Consider the following 20,441-nt stretch of genomic DNA (forward strand, 5'->3'; position numbering starts at 1 on the left):
TTGAAAAGACGTCCACTGAGGAGCCAGAATGAAAGTTTTTATGACGTCTGTTTTTGACGTGTTCTGCACATCCGATATAGACGTTCATGGAACCTCAAGGTTAAAAACTAGTAATGTGCTCATTGTGGACATATTTTCCATTTGTAATTGCAAAGCAACTCACAGACAGTGTGTGTTTGTCCAGAAATCATGAAAATAAAAGAAACTTAGCTCACACCTTTAGACACTTTAGACAACTTAGCATCTGTAATTCACACATCTTTGGATCGTGAGAGAATCGTGGGATTCAATCCAGGATCTTCTTGCTGTGAGGAGACAGTGTTTCCCACTGAGACACTGGTGCTGCCCTTAATCACAGACATAAGACACACTTTGACTATTTCTGTCAGACGTCTACAAAAGCTCTTACTGAGAATTAACAGAGGTTTAGATGTTGATGTTTATGTTTCATTTGAAGTCACCAATGGGAAGCGTTTGCTTTAGTTGGGCTCTTGGTCCCTGTTATTGAGTTAGCTTTTCTTTGGATGTTATAACTGTGTGTATGAAACACAATAGTTATGGCTGAGAAAGCAAAGATAAAGTGACTTCAGGTGTTGTCAGCTCCTTGTTGATGACTAAATCATCAGAATGTTGTGCTTTTGAGTTTTATGTTCTTGTTCGGCAAATAATAATTTGTTTATATACTATAACCTTGTGAATCTGCTGTATTGAAACCAATAGCAATAAACAAATCACTGTATTGGCACCAATAACTTTAAAGAGCACCTATCATGGAATTTTGAAATTTACCTTTCATGTAGTGTGTAACATAGATCTAAGTGAACAAAAACATCCTGCATAGTTTGAAATATGACAGTGCACCATATATATAGTTATTTTCTTTCAAAAGTAAGAGTCGACTCTGAGTCATTTTTAAGAATCGTTAGAAGACCGAAGCTTTTTCTCTGACTAGATGACGTCAACTTGTCAAGTTATTTGAATATGATACGCCCACTTATTGCGCTCCAAGACGCCAGTGAAAACTAGAAAACATCATGGCCACGAGACGCTGTGTTCTGAAGTGCGACTCAAAAGCAAACTTTTTTCATCTGCCCAAGGATGAGCATTTGAAGACTAAGTGGCTTGAAGACAAACCATACATCGTCGCGATTGAGTGTTTATTTGTCGTCAAATGTATGTTTCGCGATCTCAGGAAGCTTTTATTATGGACTTCTATTATGGCACATGGTTCTTCGTCTGTCTGTACATGGACTACATGTGCACAGAGCGCCCTCCGGCTGCCAGGATGAGTTGAAAACAACACATAAGAGACTCAATCGCTCATGATTAGGCTATATCTGCGCATTTTGAGGAAGTATTGAATAAAAAATACTCCTCTGTTTAGAAATTTGACACAGACATATGAGAATCTATCAATATGTCTCCTCATCTGCACACTTTTGAACTAAAAGCCCTGAGGGATGTTGATTTGTCACGAGTCTTCGTGAGGAGAATAGAGTTTTTTTTATGAATGAGATCAGCTGAGGCTCATATTACAATCAAACGGTACAGACGCGGTTTTCATATTCATAACTCCAGACACATATTAACAAATTACTGTCACTATAAGACTTTGATGGGCGTTCCGTTTCCGAAAATATCTGCACAGACTATACCAATCACAACTGACTGGGTCATCGGACCAATCACCGCAGATTAGCGTCATGTAAAGGCGGGGTTTTGAAAAGTGAATCACTAAAGGAATCATTTGAGAATCGCTGTCAAAACAGGTAAAAATAAATGCATATTATAAGAAAACTAAAGTCTTTTTTGTCATTGCATGCATGCAAAACTGTTGTTGGGGACTTCTAAAACAATATTTGGAACATTTTAAATGCCATGATAGGTGCTCTTTAAAATTATTATTTATCCTGAAGGATGATAAAACAGTATGTGCAAACAACGTTTTGAGCAAATATTTCACATAGTCACACACAGACATCAAGATTATGCCTATGCTTCACAATAACAGTGACAATCAAGTTTGAGTTTTGTACAATGAAGCTACCCATCATGCATTGCAGCATGAAGGTTTTTTTTAATGATTGTCACCGTTGTTGTGAATCATATGCAAAATCTTGATGTCTGTGTGTGACAGTGTTAGGGTAGTTACTCAAAAAAAGTAATTAGATACTAGTTACTAGTTACATCTGTAAATTGTAATGAGATTACTTTACTAGTTACTGTATTTGATAAGTAACTTCACTACTTATTACTTTACTTTTCCATTACTTAATTTACCGTGTAGATACAAAGACAAATATCATATTGCTCTGTGCAGTGTTTCCCCAAACAAACTAAAAGGACTACTGTCAATTAAAGATAAAGAAAATAATAAGAACAAATGATTTAAATTCAAGCAGCAGCACAAATAAATACTATTGAGCAAAGACACTAATAAAATAAACAATGCTTTTCAGGTTTTTCAGGTACGTCTAACATTAGTTTTCATGTACAGAAATTTACCAAATGTAAAATAACATTGCATATTTGACTGTATAAATTAAAGATTAATCCTATTAAATTTACAAAATCTATTCAATCAAGAGCTCCTCCTTGAACTGCCACCTTAACGTGGTGGAGGGGTTTGAGTGCCCGAATGAACCTAGGAGCTATGTTGTCCGGGGCTATATGCCCCTGGTAGGGTCATATAGGCTCCCAAGGCAAACAGGTCCTAGGGGACGGGTCAGATTAAGAGCAGTTCAAAAACCCCTTATGACGACAAGGAAAACGAGGACGTGACGTCGCCCGGTACGGCGCAGCCGGGGCCCCACCCTGGAGCCAGGCCTGGGGTTGGGGCTCGTATGCGAGCGCCTGGTGGGCGGGCCTTCCCCCACGGGGTCCGGCCGGGCTCAGCCCGAAGGAGCGATGTGGGGACACCTTCCCGTGGGCCCACCACTCACAGGAGGGACCGTAAGGGGCCGGTGCGGAGAAGATCGGGCAGCAGTCGAAGGCAGGAGCCTAGACAACCCGATCCCTGGACAAGGAAACTGGCTCTTGGGACATGGAATGTCACCTCACTGGCGGGGAAGGAGCCTGAGATTGTGCGTGAGGTTGAGAGGTTCCGACTAGAGATAGTCGGAATCACCTCTACGCACGGCTTGGGCTCTGGAACCACACTCCTCGAGAGAGGATGGACTCTTCACCACTCTGGAGTTGCCCATGGTGAGAGGCGGCGGGCTGGTGTGGGTTTGCTTATAGCCCCCCAGCTCTGCCGCCATGTGTTGGAGTTTACCCCGGTGGACGAGAGGATCGTTTCCCTGCGGCTTCGGCTCAGGGATAGGTCTCTCACTGTTGTTTGTGCCTACGGGCCGAACGGCAGTGCAGAGTACCCGGCCTTTTTGGTGTCCCTGGGAGGGGTGCTGGAAAGTGCTCCGACTGGGGACTCCGTCGTTCTACTGGGGGACTTCAACGCCCACGTGGGCAATGACAGTGACACCTAGAGGGGCGTGATTGGGAGGAACGGCCCCCCTGATCTGAACCTGAGTGGTGTTCAGTTATTGGACTTCTGTGCTAGTCACGGTTTGTCCATAACGAACACCATGTTCAGGCATAAGAGTGTCCATCAGTGCACATGGCACCAGGACACTCTAGGTCGTAGGTCAATGATCGACTTTGTGGTCGTTTCATCTGACCTGCGGCCGTATGTCTTGGACACTCGGGTGAAGAGAGGGACGGAGCTGTCAACTGATCACCACCTGGTGGTGAGTTGGATCCGATGGTGGGGGAGGAAGCTGGACAGACCCGGTAGACCCAAGCGTACTGTAAGGGTCTGCTGGGAACGTTTGGCCGAGCCCCCTGTCAGAGAGATCTTCAACTCCCACCTCCGGCAGAACTTCGACCGGATCCCGAGGGAGGCTGGAGATATTGAGTCCGAATGGACCATGTTCTCCACCTCCATTGTCAAAGCTGCCGCTCGGAGCTGTGGCCGTAAGGTCTCCGGTGCATGTCGAGGCGGCAATCCCCGAACTCGGTGGTGGACACCGGAAGTAAGGGATGCCGTCAAGCTGAAGAAGGAGTCCTATCGGGCCTGGTTGGCTTGTGGGACTCCTGAGGCAGCTGACATGTACCGGCAGGCTAAGCGGACTGCAGCCCGGGTGGTTGTGGAGGCAAAAACTCGGGCCTGGGAGGAGTTCGGTGAGGCCATGGAAAAGGACTATCGGCTGGCCTCGAAGAGATTCTGGCAAACCGTCCGGCGCCTCAGGAGGGGGAAGCAGTGCCCTACCAACGCTGTTTACAGTGGCGATGGGCGGCTGTTGACCTCAACTGGGGATATCGTCGGACGGTGGAAGGAATACTTTGAGGATCTCCTCAATCCCGCCATCACGCCTTCCATTGAGGAAGCAGAGGCTGGGGGCTCAGAGGAGGACTCGTCCATCACCCGGGCTGAAGTCACCGAGATGGTCAAGAAACTCCTCGGTGGCAAGGCACCGGGGGTGGATGAGATCCGCCCTGAGTACCTCAAGTCTCTGGATGTTGTGGGGCTGTCTTGGCTGACATGCCTCTGCAACATCGCGTGGCGGTCGGGGACAGTGCCTCTGGGATGGCAGACCGGGGTGGTGGTCCCTCTTTTTAAGAAGGGGGACCGGAGGGTGTGTTCCAACTACAGGGGGATCACACTTCTCAGCCTCCCCGGGAAAGTCTATGCCAGGGTACTGGAGAGGAGAATACGGCCGATAGTAGAACCTCAGATTCAGGAGGAACAGTCTGGTTTTCGTCCGGGCCGTGGTACACTGGACCAGCTCTATACCCTCTACAGGGTGCTGGAGGGTTCATGGGAGTTTGCCCAACCAGTCCACATGTGTTTTGTGGATTTGGAGAAGGCATTTGACTGTGTCCCTCGCGGCATCCTGTGGAGGGTGCTCGGGGAGTATGGGGTCCGGGGTCCTTTGCTAAGGGCTGTCCGGTCCCTGTACGACCAAAGCAGGAGTTTGGTCCGCATTGCCGGCAGTAAGTCAGACTTGTTCCCGGTGCATGTTGGACTCCGGCAGGGCTGCCCTTTGTCGCCGGTTCTGTTCATCATTTTTATGGACAGAATTTCTAGGCGCAGCCAGGGGCCGGAGGGTGTCAGGTTTGGGGACCACGCGGTTTCGTCTCTGCTCTTTGCGGATGACGTTGTCGTGTTGGCCCCTTCTAACCAGGACCTTCAGCATGCACTAGGACGGTTTGCAGCCGAGTGTGAAGGGGCTGGGATGAGGATCAGCACCTCCAAATCCGAGGCCATGGTCCTCAGTCGGAAAAGGGTGGTTTGCCCTCTTCAGGTTGGTGGAGAGTTCCTGCCTCAAGTGGAGGAGTTCAAGTATCTAGGGGTCTTGTTCACGAGTGAGGGGAGGATGGAACGGGAGATTGACAAACGGATCGGTGCAGCTTCTGCAGTAATGCGGTCGATGTACCGGTCTGTTGTGGTGAAGAAAGAGCTAAACCGTAAGGCGAAGCTCTCGATTTACCGGTCAATCTACGTTCCTACTCTCACCTATGGTCATTAGCTTTGGGTCATGACCGAAAGGACAAGATCCCGGATACAGGCGGCCGAAATGAGTTTTCTCCGCAGGGTGGCTGGGCGCTCCCTTAGAGATAGGGTGAGGAGCTCAGTCACTCGGGAGGAACTCGGAGTAGAGCCGCTGCTCCTCCACATCGAGAGGGGTCAGTTGAGGTGGCTCGGGCATCTGTTCCGGATGCCTCCTGAGCGCCTTCCCGGGAAGGTGTTTCGGGCATGTCCAACCGGGAGGAGGCCCCGGGGAAGACCTAGGACACGCTGGAGGGACTATGTCTTCCGGCTGGCCTGGGAACGCCTCGGTGTTCCCCCGGAAGAGCTGGAGGAAGTGTCTAGGGAGAGGGAAGTCTGGGCATCTCTGCTTAGACTGCTGCCCCCGCGACCCGGCCCTGGATAAAGTGGAAGAAGATGGATGGATGGATGGATATTCAATCAAGAGCAGTGAGTGATGTCCTTGTCTTTTGTTGTTTGACATTAAACAGACAGCAGTAAAGGCTACTGCCCCTTTAAGACCTAATCCTGGACCTAATGCTCGGATATGCGTCGTTTTAAGGCATATACAGACTATGTCTGCTAGGATACTCATCAAGATGGGCATGTTGACATAGTTTTTGTGTGAGTTTGTCCGTTCAAGAGCAAAACTTGAAAGAGAACTTAATATTTGCGCACTGTGAGACGGGTGCACGCTTTCGGATGAGTGCAGTACAGACACAAAATCTTTTCACAGCGCGCGTGACTTCTCATTTGTGATGACAGCAAAAATGAGTGGTCTTATTCAAACATACGGCAGCACTCGCATGAATTGAACAAAGTTTACAAAGAGAGAATTTGAAGGACTTTTACACGGCACTCCTGCTCTTGTCAGACGGCACCTCGGTTGGGAAACACTGCTCTATGGCAACGGTGCAAGAAGCACTTAAACATATCAGATCTTTACACACAGGCAAACACGGCTTGAGTAACGCAGGGAAGCGCGTTCCTATAGTCTAGTAAAGTAGTGTAGTTACCAATATTTTTAGTGTAATGCGTTACTTTACTTCGTTACCCAAAAAAGTAATATCGTTACTGTAATCCGTTATTTTGTAACTCGTTACCCCCAACACTGGTGTGTGACTATGTGAATTATTTTCTCAAAACAATGTGCACATTCTGTTTCATCATCTTTCAGGATTATTGACTATTTTATTGCTATTGATGCCAGTACAGTGGATTCACAAGGTCATTGAGATCACAAAACTCAAAAGCACAACATCCGATTCTAGACTTCTGATGATTTAGTCATCAACAAGAAACTGACAACACCTGAAGTCACTTTATCTTTGCTTTTTCAGCCACATCTACTGTGTTTTCCACACACACACAGTTATAACATCCAAAGCAAAGCGATCACAAAGACGGGGACCAAGAGCCCAACTAAAGCAAACGCTTCCCACCACAATGGTGACTTCAAATTAACCATAAATATCAACATCTAAAGCTCTGTTAATTCTCAGTAAGAGCTTCTGTAGACGTCTGACAGAAATAGTCAAAGTGTGTCTTATGTCTGTGATTAAGGGCAGCACCAGTATCTCAGTGGGAAACACTGTCTCCTCACAGCAAGAAGATCCTGGATTGAATCCCACGATTCTCTCACGATCCAAAGATGTGTGAATTACAGATGCTAAGTTGTCTAAAGTGTCTAAAGGTGTGAGCTAAGTTTCTTTTATTTTCATGATTGCTGGACAAACACACACTGTCTGTGAGTTGCTTTGCAATTACAAATGGAAAATATGTCCACAATGAGCACATTTGAACTAGTTTTTAACCTTGAGGTTCCATGAACGTCTATATCGGATGTGCAGAACACGTCAAAAACAGACGTCATAAAAATTTTCATTCTGACTCCTCAGTGGATGTCTTTTCAACGTACGCCTCTAGGGGCAAAGACATTGAAAAGACGTCTTTTGGACATAACTTTGCTCAGTGGGTATCGGTCTAGAAAATTGCAACTTTTAATTTTTAACTAGAGAAGAGTCAAGTTTTAAATAGGAAAAATATGGAAACTCTTTGGAGCGAGATGCTAACGGTCTAATCAGATTCAATGATCTATGCTAAGCTTAGCTAAAAGTGCTACCACCAGACCCAGAGATAGGCTGAATGGATTAGAAAATGGTAAAACTCAACTGTTTAACGCTAGGGGAGCTGGAAAATGAGCCAATTTATTTTTAAAAAGTGGCGTGTTCCTTTCAGTTTGTATGATATCAATCAAAGACAGCTTATTCAGAAGCATTCGTGGTTGGGTCTGGTAAACAAGGCCATGTTTCCAGGTGGACTGATAAAATCTTTCTGCATTTTATGTCAGGCTACTGTGTGTGTTTGTGTTTGCATGCACATCAGTTTCATACCCATAGAGTAGTATTCATATACATTGACCGTTGCTGGTTGAATGAAGCCTCCATTCATAATCCTGTGCAGCCTGAAGGCAATCCTATCTTTCCTTTTATGAGAAACCTGTAAGTGTACATGCACATAGAAGGCACTTTATAGTAGGGATGTGGGAGGGATATTTTAAGTTTAATTTCTAGTTAAAATAAAACAAAAGTACGTTTTGTCAAATTTAATTAAAAAAAATTTATTCAAAATTGATTGGCTAGTTGTTATTGGAAAGTCGCAGCATAGTGTAATCACTTTAAAAAATAATATGATTTATGTATTCGTTTTTATAGTAATTATTATTTATAGTAGTTAGTCAATTTAGGGAATAATCTAGGACTGAGTTATATTCAGTTGATGACAGTCTCACTTAGCCTTTTTTTTTATTACAACCCCTTCCTATCAGTGTTTTCAGAGTAAAACTGACACAGAGACCTTGTCCAGGTAGATGATGAGGGATCCTCGCTCTGAAAGCTGCTTGTCCATCTCAAATTTCTGAATCAGCCTGTCCCTTCCAGTTGACAGCTACAAACAGGAACAGAAAGTTATTTTTGCAGAGCTTGACAACTTTACTGCTTCTCTTTAGCCTCAGTGGGCACCACAAGTTAGGGTAAGAAAATTAATCATAAAATGAATTCTTGGAAATGCTCCACAACAGGACAAAGCAATATTGACAGACGCTAAATGTGTTTAAATATAACATACTAAAATGTTATTCCCACTATAGTTAATAATATATACTATATTATAATTAGTTGTGCAATTAGTTATAATTGAAAGTAGAAATATAACAGAAAGAGTTATATTATATACTAGAAGCTCGTGTAGCACTGAAATTTTAGCCAAAATATTTTTTGTAGTGGGAAATATAATGCAGTTTGTTGGGACTAATATGCACATTTCAAGTAAAAGTCTATGGACTTCATAGTGATTATTCCATTTTGGCAATAGCAAATTATCTACTGCAAGTATCGATAGTGTGTAGGATTTCTTTTAACTTTTGAGATTTTTGGATTTTTGTATCCTTTTTCCTACAATCTCAAAAAAAAGTACAAAATTGTACCTTTTAAGGTAAAAGTGGCCGTCACTGGGGTGGGACCCTTAAGGGTACATTTTTGTACCTCTAAGTCAGGGGTAGACAAGTTCGGTCCTAGAGAGCTGATGTCCTGCAGAGTTTAGCACCAACCCTACTAAGCCACCACAGCATAAAACGCATGGCTCCTAGCATGCATTGCAGCATTAAAGCTACACTGTGTAACTTTTTTAGTTTATTCTTAGCTAAAAACACTTAGTTCTTTCAAAAATATATGTGCTCATTTATGTATATTTACTTATTTCAAGTAATAAAGTATAATATGCCATTGAAAATACATACGGTAATGGGTTCGAATGCGGGTCGCCATGTTGCCCCTCCATCTTGAAAGTACATCAGCCAAAGAAGGACATACCCGTGAATTCAAGCTTCGCTTTTCGCGTTTTAACACTCGATGGCACCGTGTCGAATGTGGACGAGGTCGAACTGGAAGCCATATTAATCTTGGACTAAATCGGCCACCGTAGGAGTTAAAACGAAATCGGAATTGAGAAGAAGAGAAACTAATATTCACTGGATGGTCATATACCTTTTAACCGCTAGATGGGGGAAAATATCACACAGTGTAGCTTTAAGTATGTCACCATTGTTGAGATTCATATGCTGATTCTTGATATCTGTGTGTGTTTAAACTTTCCCCACATTAAAATGTATTTAAAAATCAGAATTCAGAATGTCTGATCTGTGGCAAGAAAGTATTATTGGGGTACATTATTAATGAATATTTTTAGTCAGTGATGAGTTTAATCAAGCATTTTTCTTCATCACAATTTTGTGTTTATGGCTTCTTTTTATTTGAACAGATTATGTGTTTTGTTAACACTGTAACAAAAACCACAAACTCACATAAAAAGCAAGAGTTAAACTGGCCACCTAAATGAAACACTGATCACCATAACGGTGAACAAACGTTTTCAAACATCAACATCTAAACCTCTGTTAATTCTCAATAAGAGCTTCTATAGATGTCTTTCAGGGTTGGAGCCAAACTCTGCAGGACAGCGGCTCACTAGGACTGAACTTAAAGGTACTGTACATTTTTTTCTGAGAGTGTATGCCCCTGTTTATAACCAACAAGTGTGCGATGGTAATTGTCAGTTAATTGGCAATAGCAAATGTGAAAATAATGGAAAAATTATCCATACCGCCTTCAGATCATTCTCATCCACAACAAATCCCGTCAGTAATGATATGTCCAGTATAGACATGGTGGCATCCCTGTCAGCTGACAGATATCTGTGGAGTCAAAGAAAATGTGAACTAAAATAAGAGGTTCAGACTGTTTTCTCCAGCTCGCCTCTACATGTGAACATGTATTAACATAAAAAAACCTGCACACATCAACTTTAACAGAATAGAGTAAATGCCATTATACTGTAAAATGTAATCATTTGCTAATGTAATTCACTAAACTGAGATACTGTTTAGTGGAACTGATATTTGAAAGTTTATACTTTTATATTCAGTTGATTACAACAGAAACATTGTGAGAAAAACGGCACTTATTTCCACACCTGGTATTGATAGTGAGTTTATAAGTCTCAGTTGATTCCCGATATGTTACTAAAAAGAAAGAAAGAGAGAAACAAATTGCTTGTGATTTTCCTCATTTGCATAAAAGGATAAAAGTACCTGCAAAATGTAAATGTACAGCCTCATTTATCTTTATGCAAAACCTTTTGACATAACCACCAAATGACATCTGTGAGGACCAGCGCGATCATACATTTGGAATAAATTGTATTTATGATCATGTCTCTCTCTGAATATTGAAAACACAAAATCTAACCTTTATCCTCCCTTTCAAAAGTCAAATCAAGCTCAAAGTTCTTGCAGGTGTCGCTCCTCTCTTTTGGTTTTGAATAGTACTCAGTCACAACCTGCCAAGGAGAAAACAGACAAGGTCTGGTGTATTGATAAATGCCTTTAGCTTTGAGTATTGCTTTCTTCAGTCACTTACAGTTACAGAGGCCTCTCCAGAACCCCTGGCAATGATAGTGATCTGCCTGCTAGATGGAAGCTGTTGATGGAGAGAAAAAAAAAGATGTATAATGTATACTGTAAATTAATTAATCTTGATCAAATATTTCAAATGTAGCTGATCTTACAAATAGAGGTTTCATCTTAACCCAGGTGTACATTCACAATAATTGCTCATACAATATGACATGTGAAGGTAAAGCTACACTCTGTGACAAACGGTACTTTTGTCAGGACCGCTTATCGTCAAAGATGATTGATTGACTATTAGCATACAGTTTGGATTGGCGGTATGGTTCTGTTCTGGGCAAGAAAACCCTGCGCATCAATAACTCCCCTTAGGGTAAACAGAACAAAACCAACATAATGTATTGCAGATATTAATAACTCTTTCCCCCCCCAAACATGGAATTTTCCGGGTTTTCACTGTTATACGCTAGGGGATATAAGATGCATGTTGGTCTCAATTGTAGTTGTAATGCAGCGAACTATAGTTGGACTAGCGAAAGAAAGAACTACAACACCCAGGAATAAACACACACACACACACACTCTAAAGCGCTGTGGGAGCATTTCAATGAGCAATAGAGGTAGCGTTACTTGAACGTGGGAAAATTAAGACCTGTTTAAAATGATTTAAGACGTAGAACTCAATACTTCAGCGAATATAAGACTTTTTAACTCTTTCCCTGCCAAATAGTTAATTTTCCAGGTTTCCGTGTTTTCACTGTTATGTGCTAGGGGGCGCTATTACGCATCTTCTGAATGAGTACAGATTCTCCTGATCAACTACAGGACTGTGAAGCTTCAGGGGCGTTGATGGACTCCATCTCCTCCATCTGTGTTTGATCATCGCTCTGAATCTGATCTGGATGTAGTCTTTGACAAAAATGTGATTTTCTCAGCTTTTTGTTCAAAATGTTGCTTTTTTATAAAACTTACCCATATATAAGTGTTGATAAAAAAGCATGCATGAAGCTAGAATAAAATGGTTAAAAGCAGAGGGTCTGCTCTTTCTTTTGATATATGGCATGCTCGGATATTCATACAACTAAATATTCTATGGGCCATTACATTTTTGTGAAAATTATCAAAAACCCTGGCGGGGGCTTGCAACCTTTTTTAAAAAATGCTGGCGGGGAAAGAGTGTGTCACTATTAAATGTACAAATTAATTTGGGAATTTAGTCTGATTTAAGGGGAGTCAAAATATCAAATCCTGACTGGACGAGAGGAGGAGCTGGGGATGGAGGAGGTTAAATGAGCTCTGGAGAAAAGCGATAGCTGATAGTACTGGTCCTATAGGTAGATGTGGATTAGCTGACAGTCAGCTGATGCAAGCTTGACTAACGTGACCTGCCAGAACTGACACTATGCTTGATTTTATATCTGACTGTATGATATACATCCCTTACATGACATTAATATTTCACAAACACGTGTTTTTCACTTTCAGAACAAAATCAAGCATTCTACATTAGTTCAGACAGACGACGTAGACAAGCTCCACTATCAGCTGATTGGAAAAATTCCAACCCCGCCCATATCAGCTGATCCGATTCCAATGCTCTTTATTGGCATCTCTCAAACAGGGCGCCTTACTTTAGCGTAGCTTACATTCAGTCTGCCTGCTTGGCTGCTTCCACTGCACGCTGCTTTGCAGCCCAGCTCCTCCCCAGCTCCTCCTTAAACTTTCTTTAACTTAATCAATGTCATTCTGTTGTTATTGATGCATGCTCTGTTCTCAATGGGGAATTTAAAAAAAATGGGAGGTTGTCCCCAGAAGCTGCTGCTGTTCCCAGTTTTGGCTTTTCATGGAGAAATTTAGAACAGAACCATATCGCCAAATGTAAAATTTGCTAAATATGCCATTAAAAAGTTTGTCTATGGTGTTTTTGACTTCAGTGGACCTGACTGAACTCACCTTTGTTGTTTGTGCGAGGTGAGAGTTGTCTTTGTTGAACTTCCACACAATCGGCTGCTGGCTGCCTTCCACTCGGATCGTCATCTCCAGGTCTAACAGCTTTATGTCTTTCACTTGAATCCTGTATTCAGCTACAGCCTGGAACACCATGATGGTGGCCTGGGAGGGAGGAGATGCATTTCTTAAAGATCTTATTTAATTTGTTAGCCCACATTACAGGTCTTAGGGTGAACAACTAATCTGTGCAAGTTATACACAGAAAAATAATTGTTTGCCGTGGTAATCTTTAATCAAAATCTGAATAGTAACTTCCGGTCTGGAATGGCGTTCCCTTTCTGATGACGACTGTGTGGCGGCTTGGTTTTGAATATCCTTAACCACTCCCCTCCAACCGTTAGTCTGCTATGAGTGAGAAATGGAGAGGAGGAGCGCTGAAGAAAAACCCTGCCCTCTAGTCAATATTCTGTTTCACTTGGAAATGCGTCACAGCACTGAAATAAAATCAGTTGCAACTTCCGGTTCACTGGGACCTTAAAGAGTTTATTCTCATGCTAAACATGGCCAAAGATAAAAACAATTAGTTGGACTTTGACAGAGTATTTTTGAGCCAAATACACTCCTTCAGTATTCAAACAAGTTTCTGAAAGTTTTTTTTTTCTTTCGAGTATGGCCCTGTATGACTTCATAAAGGGAGGAATTCCTTGTATGGGCACTTCTCCCGGATGAGCGCACACACACATCAATCAGAGCGAGAGTGAGAGCAAGAGCGCGTCCATCAACGAGCTTCACTCGGGTTAAAGGAGCTGTCAGGTGCTCTGTCATTTTGTTTTTAGACCACTAAATCAACAATGTTACTAAAGAAGCGTGTTTTGTTTGTGAGAGAGTGATAACCTTGCTTGCCAACGAATCCATCATTATGGAGAAAGTGGATGCAGTTCATTTTCCCGGGCAGCAACAGAGTTGTACAAGTGTGTTTTTGGTTCCCGCTATTTCGGTGATGAATGTTTTATATACAAGTCCCAGTTCGATGCTGGATAGTTTGAAACTGAAAGACAGAGTGGTCCCAGCAATTAAAAGAACCCGGTCATGAGTCTGAACCACAGGCGGTGATTGAAGCTGCATGAAATGTCTGTGATGTGTTGGCACGTAAGTGCTGTAAACAACACGAACATATAGTGAATCAAAAGTTATCCAGGGATAATGACATGATGTATTTACGTTATGAACTCAAACGGATACTTTGACAATTTTCAATCTGGTTTCCGTCTGCATCACAGAACAGAGACAGCGCTCATAAAGATAATAAATGATATTCGCTTCAATACAGATACAGGCAAAACATCAATTCTGGTACTACTCGACCTCAGTGCTGCATTTGACACTGTTGACCACAACATACTTCTTGACAGGCTAGAAAATTGGGTTGGGGCGTTCTGGAATGGTCCTCAAATGGTTCAGGTCATACTTAGAAGAGAGAGGTTATTATGTGAGTATAGGTGACCATAAGTCTGAGTCCCACATGGGTCAATTCTTGCACCACTCCTATTCAACCTGTATATGCTGCCACTGAGCCAAATAATGCAAAATAACAAAATGGCTTACCACAGCTATGCTGACGACACCCAGATCTACTTAGCCCTATCACCTAATGACTACAGCCCCATTGACTCTCTATGTAAATGCATTGATGAAGTTAACAGTTGGATGTGCCAAAACTTTCTTCAGTTAAACAAAGACAAAACTGAAATCACTACATTTGGAAACAAAGATGAAATTTTCAAGGTGAACGCATATCTTGAGGCTAAAGGTCTAAAATCAAAAAAATCAAGTCAAGAATCTTGGTGTGATTTTTTGAGTCAGACCTGAGTTTCAGTAGTCATGTCAAAGCAATAACTAAATCAGCTTACTATCATCTCAAAAATATATCAAGAATCAGATGCTTTGTTTCCAGGCAAGACTTAGAGAAACTTTTTCATGCTTTTATTACCAGTAGGGTGGACTATTGTAATGGTCTTCTCACTGGCCTTCCCAAAAAGACCATTAGACAGCTGCAGCTCATACAGAACGCTGCTGTCAGGATTCTGAGCAGAACCAGAAAATATGACCATATCACACCAGTCCAAAGGTCTTTACACTGGCTTCCAGTTACATCTAGGATCGATTTTAAAGTACTATTACTTGTATATAAACCACTCAATGACCTAGGACCTGAATACATTGTAGATATGCTGATAAAGTACAAACCCAACAGATCACTCAGATCATCAGGATCAAGCCAATTAAAAATACCAAGGGTTCACTCAAAGCAAGGAGAGTCTGCTTTTAGCTATTATGCCAGCCGTAGCTGGAACCAGCTTCCTGAACAGATCAGATGTGCTCCAACAGTAGCCACTTTCAAATCCAGACTCAAAACACATCTGTTCAGCTGTGCATTTACTGAATGAGCTGTGCCACTGTACTGACTGATTGCACCTTATCTTATGCATTTACTGAATGAGCTCTGTGCTTTGTCGAAACTGCTTGCACTTTAATTATGTTTCAATTTAACCGTTTTATTTTTATTTTGAATTATACTTTTTATTTTTTATTATTTTTTATTTTGTTAAGGCTGTCTGGGTGGAAGAGGTTGAGAGACGGGGGAGCGATAAATCAAAATCCCTAAAGTAAACCTGACTCTCCATTTACTTCCACCCCAGATAGGGGATTTCATCTTTATTTTTTCTTTTCTTTTAATTCCTATTATAACTGTTTTTATTTAACTAATTTTTATTTTTATTTTATTCTCTTATGACTATTTTAACTTAATTTCTGTGTAAAGCACTTTGAATTGCCATTGTGTATGAAATGTGCTATACAAATAAACTTGCCTTGCCTTGCCTTATTGTGTGTGTGCTTGTGACTCTTTAGCCCTGCCTCACGGCTCCAGGAGCTCATCAATTTTCAAAGAGAATCGGTACAGCGTATCTGTATTTTATAAATCGGATAAAACTAAAGACTCTTTGGAGATATGAAGGATACAATTCTACTCTATGTACTCAAGATTAACATGAAATTGGCAGTAACTGTGTGTGTTGTGCCCCTTTTGTGGGCTAAACTGTGGATCATTTATCAATGCTTTGATAAACCTTGCTTTGGAACAAAATGTACTCACTGACTACATGGTTCAAATTACACAACAAATGCCAAAACCCTGTGTGTCTACAGACCGTTTTGCACATTTATAGAAAGATGCTCAGGACAGTTGACGTGCCAGTGCTGCATCACCACAAAAGTTTGAGCCTTGGCAAATTAAATATTCAAGGAATGTGAAAGGGAGCTCAATTTGTTACTCATTACCGAAGCATGCGCCCAGAAATCCACATCTCAGACAGCATGCAAATACAGAATTAAGAACAAAATGATGTCAAAAAGTCTGTTTCGCCAAGTATCCTCGTATGCATAGTCTGCTATATCTTAAGTGAACGTAAAAAAATGCATGTGTATCAGTATATTGGATCTGTGAAGCTCTTAACGTGACAGCAGCCTAATATTTCTGCTGCTATTTTGGAAGTTTCAGTGCATTTTTTATTGTGAAATGAACTGCTGTGCCAAAGTGAAAGCTGGTAATGAGAACTGTGTGAAGAGTTTTGAAAAATTAAGAAATGTGTCTTAGTTATTGTAAAAAAAAAAAACCTGCATATTAAACATACTGTATGGATCGAAAAACAGTGTTTAATGTACACTACAAACCTGAGTTGTGCCATATCCTCCACTGGACTGCCTTTGGTTTTTGAGCCAGTTTACAATGGGCGCAGCGCTCTGAAAGTCTCCAGCTTTTACAAGAGCCAGGAGTGCATAGGCTGAAGCCTCGATAGTAAAGTAAATGCTTCCAGGGACGGGCCACTGACTTCCATCTGTATGGGATTCATTCAGTTCAGTGTTATTCGTATAGCACTTTTCACCAAAGCAGCTGTACTTTATTGTTGAAATAGAGTTGTTGAAAGTGCAAAATGACAGTGAACAACACACAACAGGTATAAACATGAATATAAACATGAATATTCATGACAACACAAGACTTTGTCTGCATTCCTTTGAATGAATGTTATATGGCGGGACATATCGAACAGCTCCTACAATAGCCAATAGCGTTTAGCCGTTGAGCTTGATAAAGCCGCAGTTTCCTCCTAATCTCTAACCATTTCTCCTCCTAATCTTCATATCGCTTTAAAATACAGCATTCTGTGCATAATTCAAACGAGACCGGTCTGTGGCGACTTGATCATATGATCCGCTCTGTGCTATTGTGTCTCTGGACCGGAGGTGCGGCGGTTCACTGACACTGAAACCAGACTTCATTCACCCCAATGGAAAGCATATTTATACTGTCTGAATCGTTCCCTATCCCCTATATAGTGCACTGTCTGAATCGTTCCCTATCCCGTATATAGTGCACTGTCTGAATCGTTCCCTATCTCCTATATAGTGAACTGTCTAAATCGTTCCCTATCCCCTATATAGTGCACTGTCTGAATCGTTCCCTATCCCCTATATAGTGCACTGTCTGAATCCTTCCCTATCCCCTATATAGTGCACTGTCTGAATTCTTCCCTATCCCCCTATATAGTGCACTACGTGCCATTCACCATGTAGCAAACAGTAAATGTGTGAACAAGCGAGCGATTTTAGCTGCAGCTTTAGCATCTGTTTATACTGCAGGGGGCGGAGCTTCAGATTCTAGAGAGCATTTGATTGGACAGAAAATCTGCAGTGATGTCATCAAGATCGTTCATCTAAATGGGCGGATGTGTGAGACTGTAAATCTTCAAAATGTGAATTTTGTCATTGTTTTGGAGCACACTATCTTCTAAATAACAGTAAGGCTCACATATTCATACTAAAATCCCCCCAAAAAACTATTAATAAATGTCATGGTGACTTTAATGCTGATTGGATGAACAGTTGTGCAGCGTTGACAACTGAACATTTCCAGCACAAACAAACATACAGAAAAGGCTGTATCTTTACCTGCAGAGGCTTTTCTCAACAGGGCTTGTTTGTCAAGTGCGTTTCCATTAGCTAGAGCATAAGATGTCATCGCCACTGCGTATGGATTGGTCAGACCATGTAATCGAGATCTAAGGTACGTGATGGCTTTATATATGCTACTGTCGAGACTCTAAAGAGGAATAAAAGCAATTCAAATTGTTTGAATAAATCACATGCATGACAGATAATAAATGAACATTGCTTATCATTAGTTCAATGAAACTAGAAACATATTAACTCAAAGCAGCAGGACTCACTGAGATTTGGCCAGCACAACGGCCTCTCCCCTCCTGCAGGGCAATGAGCACAAATGCCGTCATGGATGCTTGTGAGTCTGTCCCACGTACGTTCCCCTGTGTCACAGTGGTGGCAAAGTGATGTCAGAAAAAATGCAGAAGTAAATAATTTTTTGAAAATTTTGCAGGTGAAATCCAGTCATTTACAGGTGCTCTATGTAACATTTTTTTCAGTAAAATATCCAAACACCACTAGGCCAGTGTTATATATTTTGTTCAGTTGAGTACTTACAAATATCCCAAATGTTTCCAATGATTTGTAAACCATGAGAAAATTGCTCTATTAACCAGGAAACCGGGACGTGTAATAACAAAAGTCCCGCTGCTCGCGAGGCGTGTGTTGCTTTCATCTTATTATCAATCGCTTCATCGGCCTTGCTCAGCTCCACAACAGTCGGTCCTGCTCTGCTTCAGACTACAGTAATGTTAATAATCACATCCATCAACATGATTTCTGCCCGAGTCCTATCCCGATTCTTTTCCACCGGCTGTGAGGTGAAGACCACATGTCCCAAGATTCTGCGCTCAAACGTGGCGTCATCAAACTACACCTTTGTTTTGAGTAGGCGACCTCTAGCGGACGGAAAAGTTATAGTGCAGCTTTAAATGGGATTTCGCCAGATAAACTTCCAGGGACAAAGAAACGTTCTCAACACAAATTCGGATTGTTGACCAATAACACGCTTCTTGGTTGATGTTTGACAGCGACTTCTGTGTGGGTAGAGACTAAACAAAAGAAGCACAATGGAAATCTGCACCTACTCTGCCATTTTTGTACAACACTACACTTAAATATTATATATACATATAAGGGCTGTCAATAGATAAAAAAATTTAATCACAAAGGTGTGATTAATCGCACTCTTATCGTGAAATTAGGCATACACCATGTATCATATTAAACACATTAATTTGGTCATAATTTGCTATATCCAAAGTAAACAATCAGATTGAAGGGTGATTCTCACAAAACTGTATTTTCTGCAAACTTCAAGGATCATTGGAGACGCAAAATAACCAGATATAAGGAGTCCATATAATTATATTATATAATGCATTTATACACACCTAAGCACCGATTAAAAAATACATTACAGAATTCACAGTGTTTAGTATGTGTACAGAGCAACAACAATGAGATTGTTTTCATTTTAGACATTTTATGTGAAATGTAAATTTAAATGTAGACCAGTCAAGCTGCGATGCCGAACAGGACCACACGGAGACGCCAAAAAACCCCTCCTAAATCAACCGCTTTGATGGCATAAACCTACGATTACTAAACACAACAACGTTGTTCACTGCACTGCACACATGCTCAGTATATCAGCTGCTCTGCTACTCGTGCTCATCATCATAAGTTCTCTCTTAAGAGTAGGTTAAGTCAGTGTAGCTACTGTTGGAGTAACTGAATAACTCTGGGATGTTGGTTTATTTCGAGTCAGAGGAAGTGTCAGACACGTCAAAAAGTGAATAACTTTAGAAATGTGTGAATTAGTGCTTACTAGAGATGCCAACTGTTTGGAACGGTTCAGTCCGATTTGGTGAACTTGTTCGATTGGTTCACTAAAAAGAACCGGTTCAAAAGAACAATTTGTTCGCGAACTGGACATCACTAACGTCCACTTTTGCTAGTTTAACGACGGGAAAAAAATGGTTGGCACGCCAGGCGCATGGACCAAAAGGGTTGTCCCTAGTCCCTTAATGAGTCATGGGTGTGTTTTGGGTGTAATGTGCAATAAACCAATCAGAGTCTCATCTCCCGTTCCCTTTAAAAGCCAGTTGTGCTCACGCCATGGCGGATTCACTATTTACATGGCAGAATCTGTGAGCGGAAAGACTGAACACTTCGCCGGAGAGGAATCCTTTTTATTTTTAATATTTGGCATGTTTGTGTGTTGCTGCACATTCCTGTGTGTGTGTAATAAGCAGAGTGTACGCACGTTGTGCACCGCATATAGGCGCATATTACTAACGCTCCCTTTGAAAAACAGACCAGGTTTTTGTTGGTCAATGGCACAGTCATTTTCAGTTCCTCAAAATAGCAATGCGACTGAACACACCTGGTATTCAGAACAGCACGCCCATGGGCGAACAGAAGGGTGCGAGTGCATTTGCTATTTAAACAACGTGGCGCTAGACGTGAAAACGACAACTGCGTCAGGCTGAAACTGGC

At 41.8% G+C, this 20,441-nt stretch overlaps 1 protein-coding gene across 1 annotated transcript in view; it reads right to left on the reverse strand.

Annotated features, from left to right (window-relative positions):
* Window positions 1-20,441, reverse strand: part of LOC307122955 (complement C3-like) — a 43,169-nt gene that overhangs the window by 4,439 nt on the left and 18,289 nt on the right. The window contains exons 27-36 of the mRNA XM_079811300.1: window positions 18,227-18,322; window positions 17,949-18,099; window positions 16,671-16,834; window positions 12,942-13,100; window positions 10,999-11,058; window positions 10,828-10,918; window positions 10,553-10,601; window positions 10,184-10,274; window positions 8,381-8,470; window positions 7,918-8,023 (exon numbers count right to left, since the gene is read on the reverse strand). Of these exons, the coding sequence (XP_079667426.1) occupies window positions 7,918-8,023; window positions 8,381-8,470; window positions 10,184-10,274; window positions 10,553-10,601; window positions 10,828-10,918; window positions 10,999-11,058; window positions 12,942-13,100; window positions 16,671-16,834; window positions 17,949-18,099; window positions 18,227-18,322 (1,057 nt within the window). The remainder of the gene's footprint in view (window positions 1-7,917; window positions 8,024-8,380; window positions 8,471-10,183; window positions 10,275-10,552; window positions 10,602-10,827; window positions 10,919-10,998; window positions 11,059-12,941; window positions 13,101-16,670; window positions 16,835-17,948; window positions 18,100-18,226; window positions 18,323-20,441) is intronic.

Source organism: Gobio gobio, assembly GCF_949357685.1.
Source record: "Gobio gobio genome assembly, chromosome: 3".
NCBI lineage: Eukaryota > Metazoa > Chordata > Actinopteri > Cypriniformes > Gobionidae > Gobio > Gobio gobio.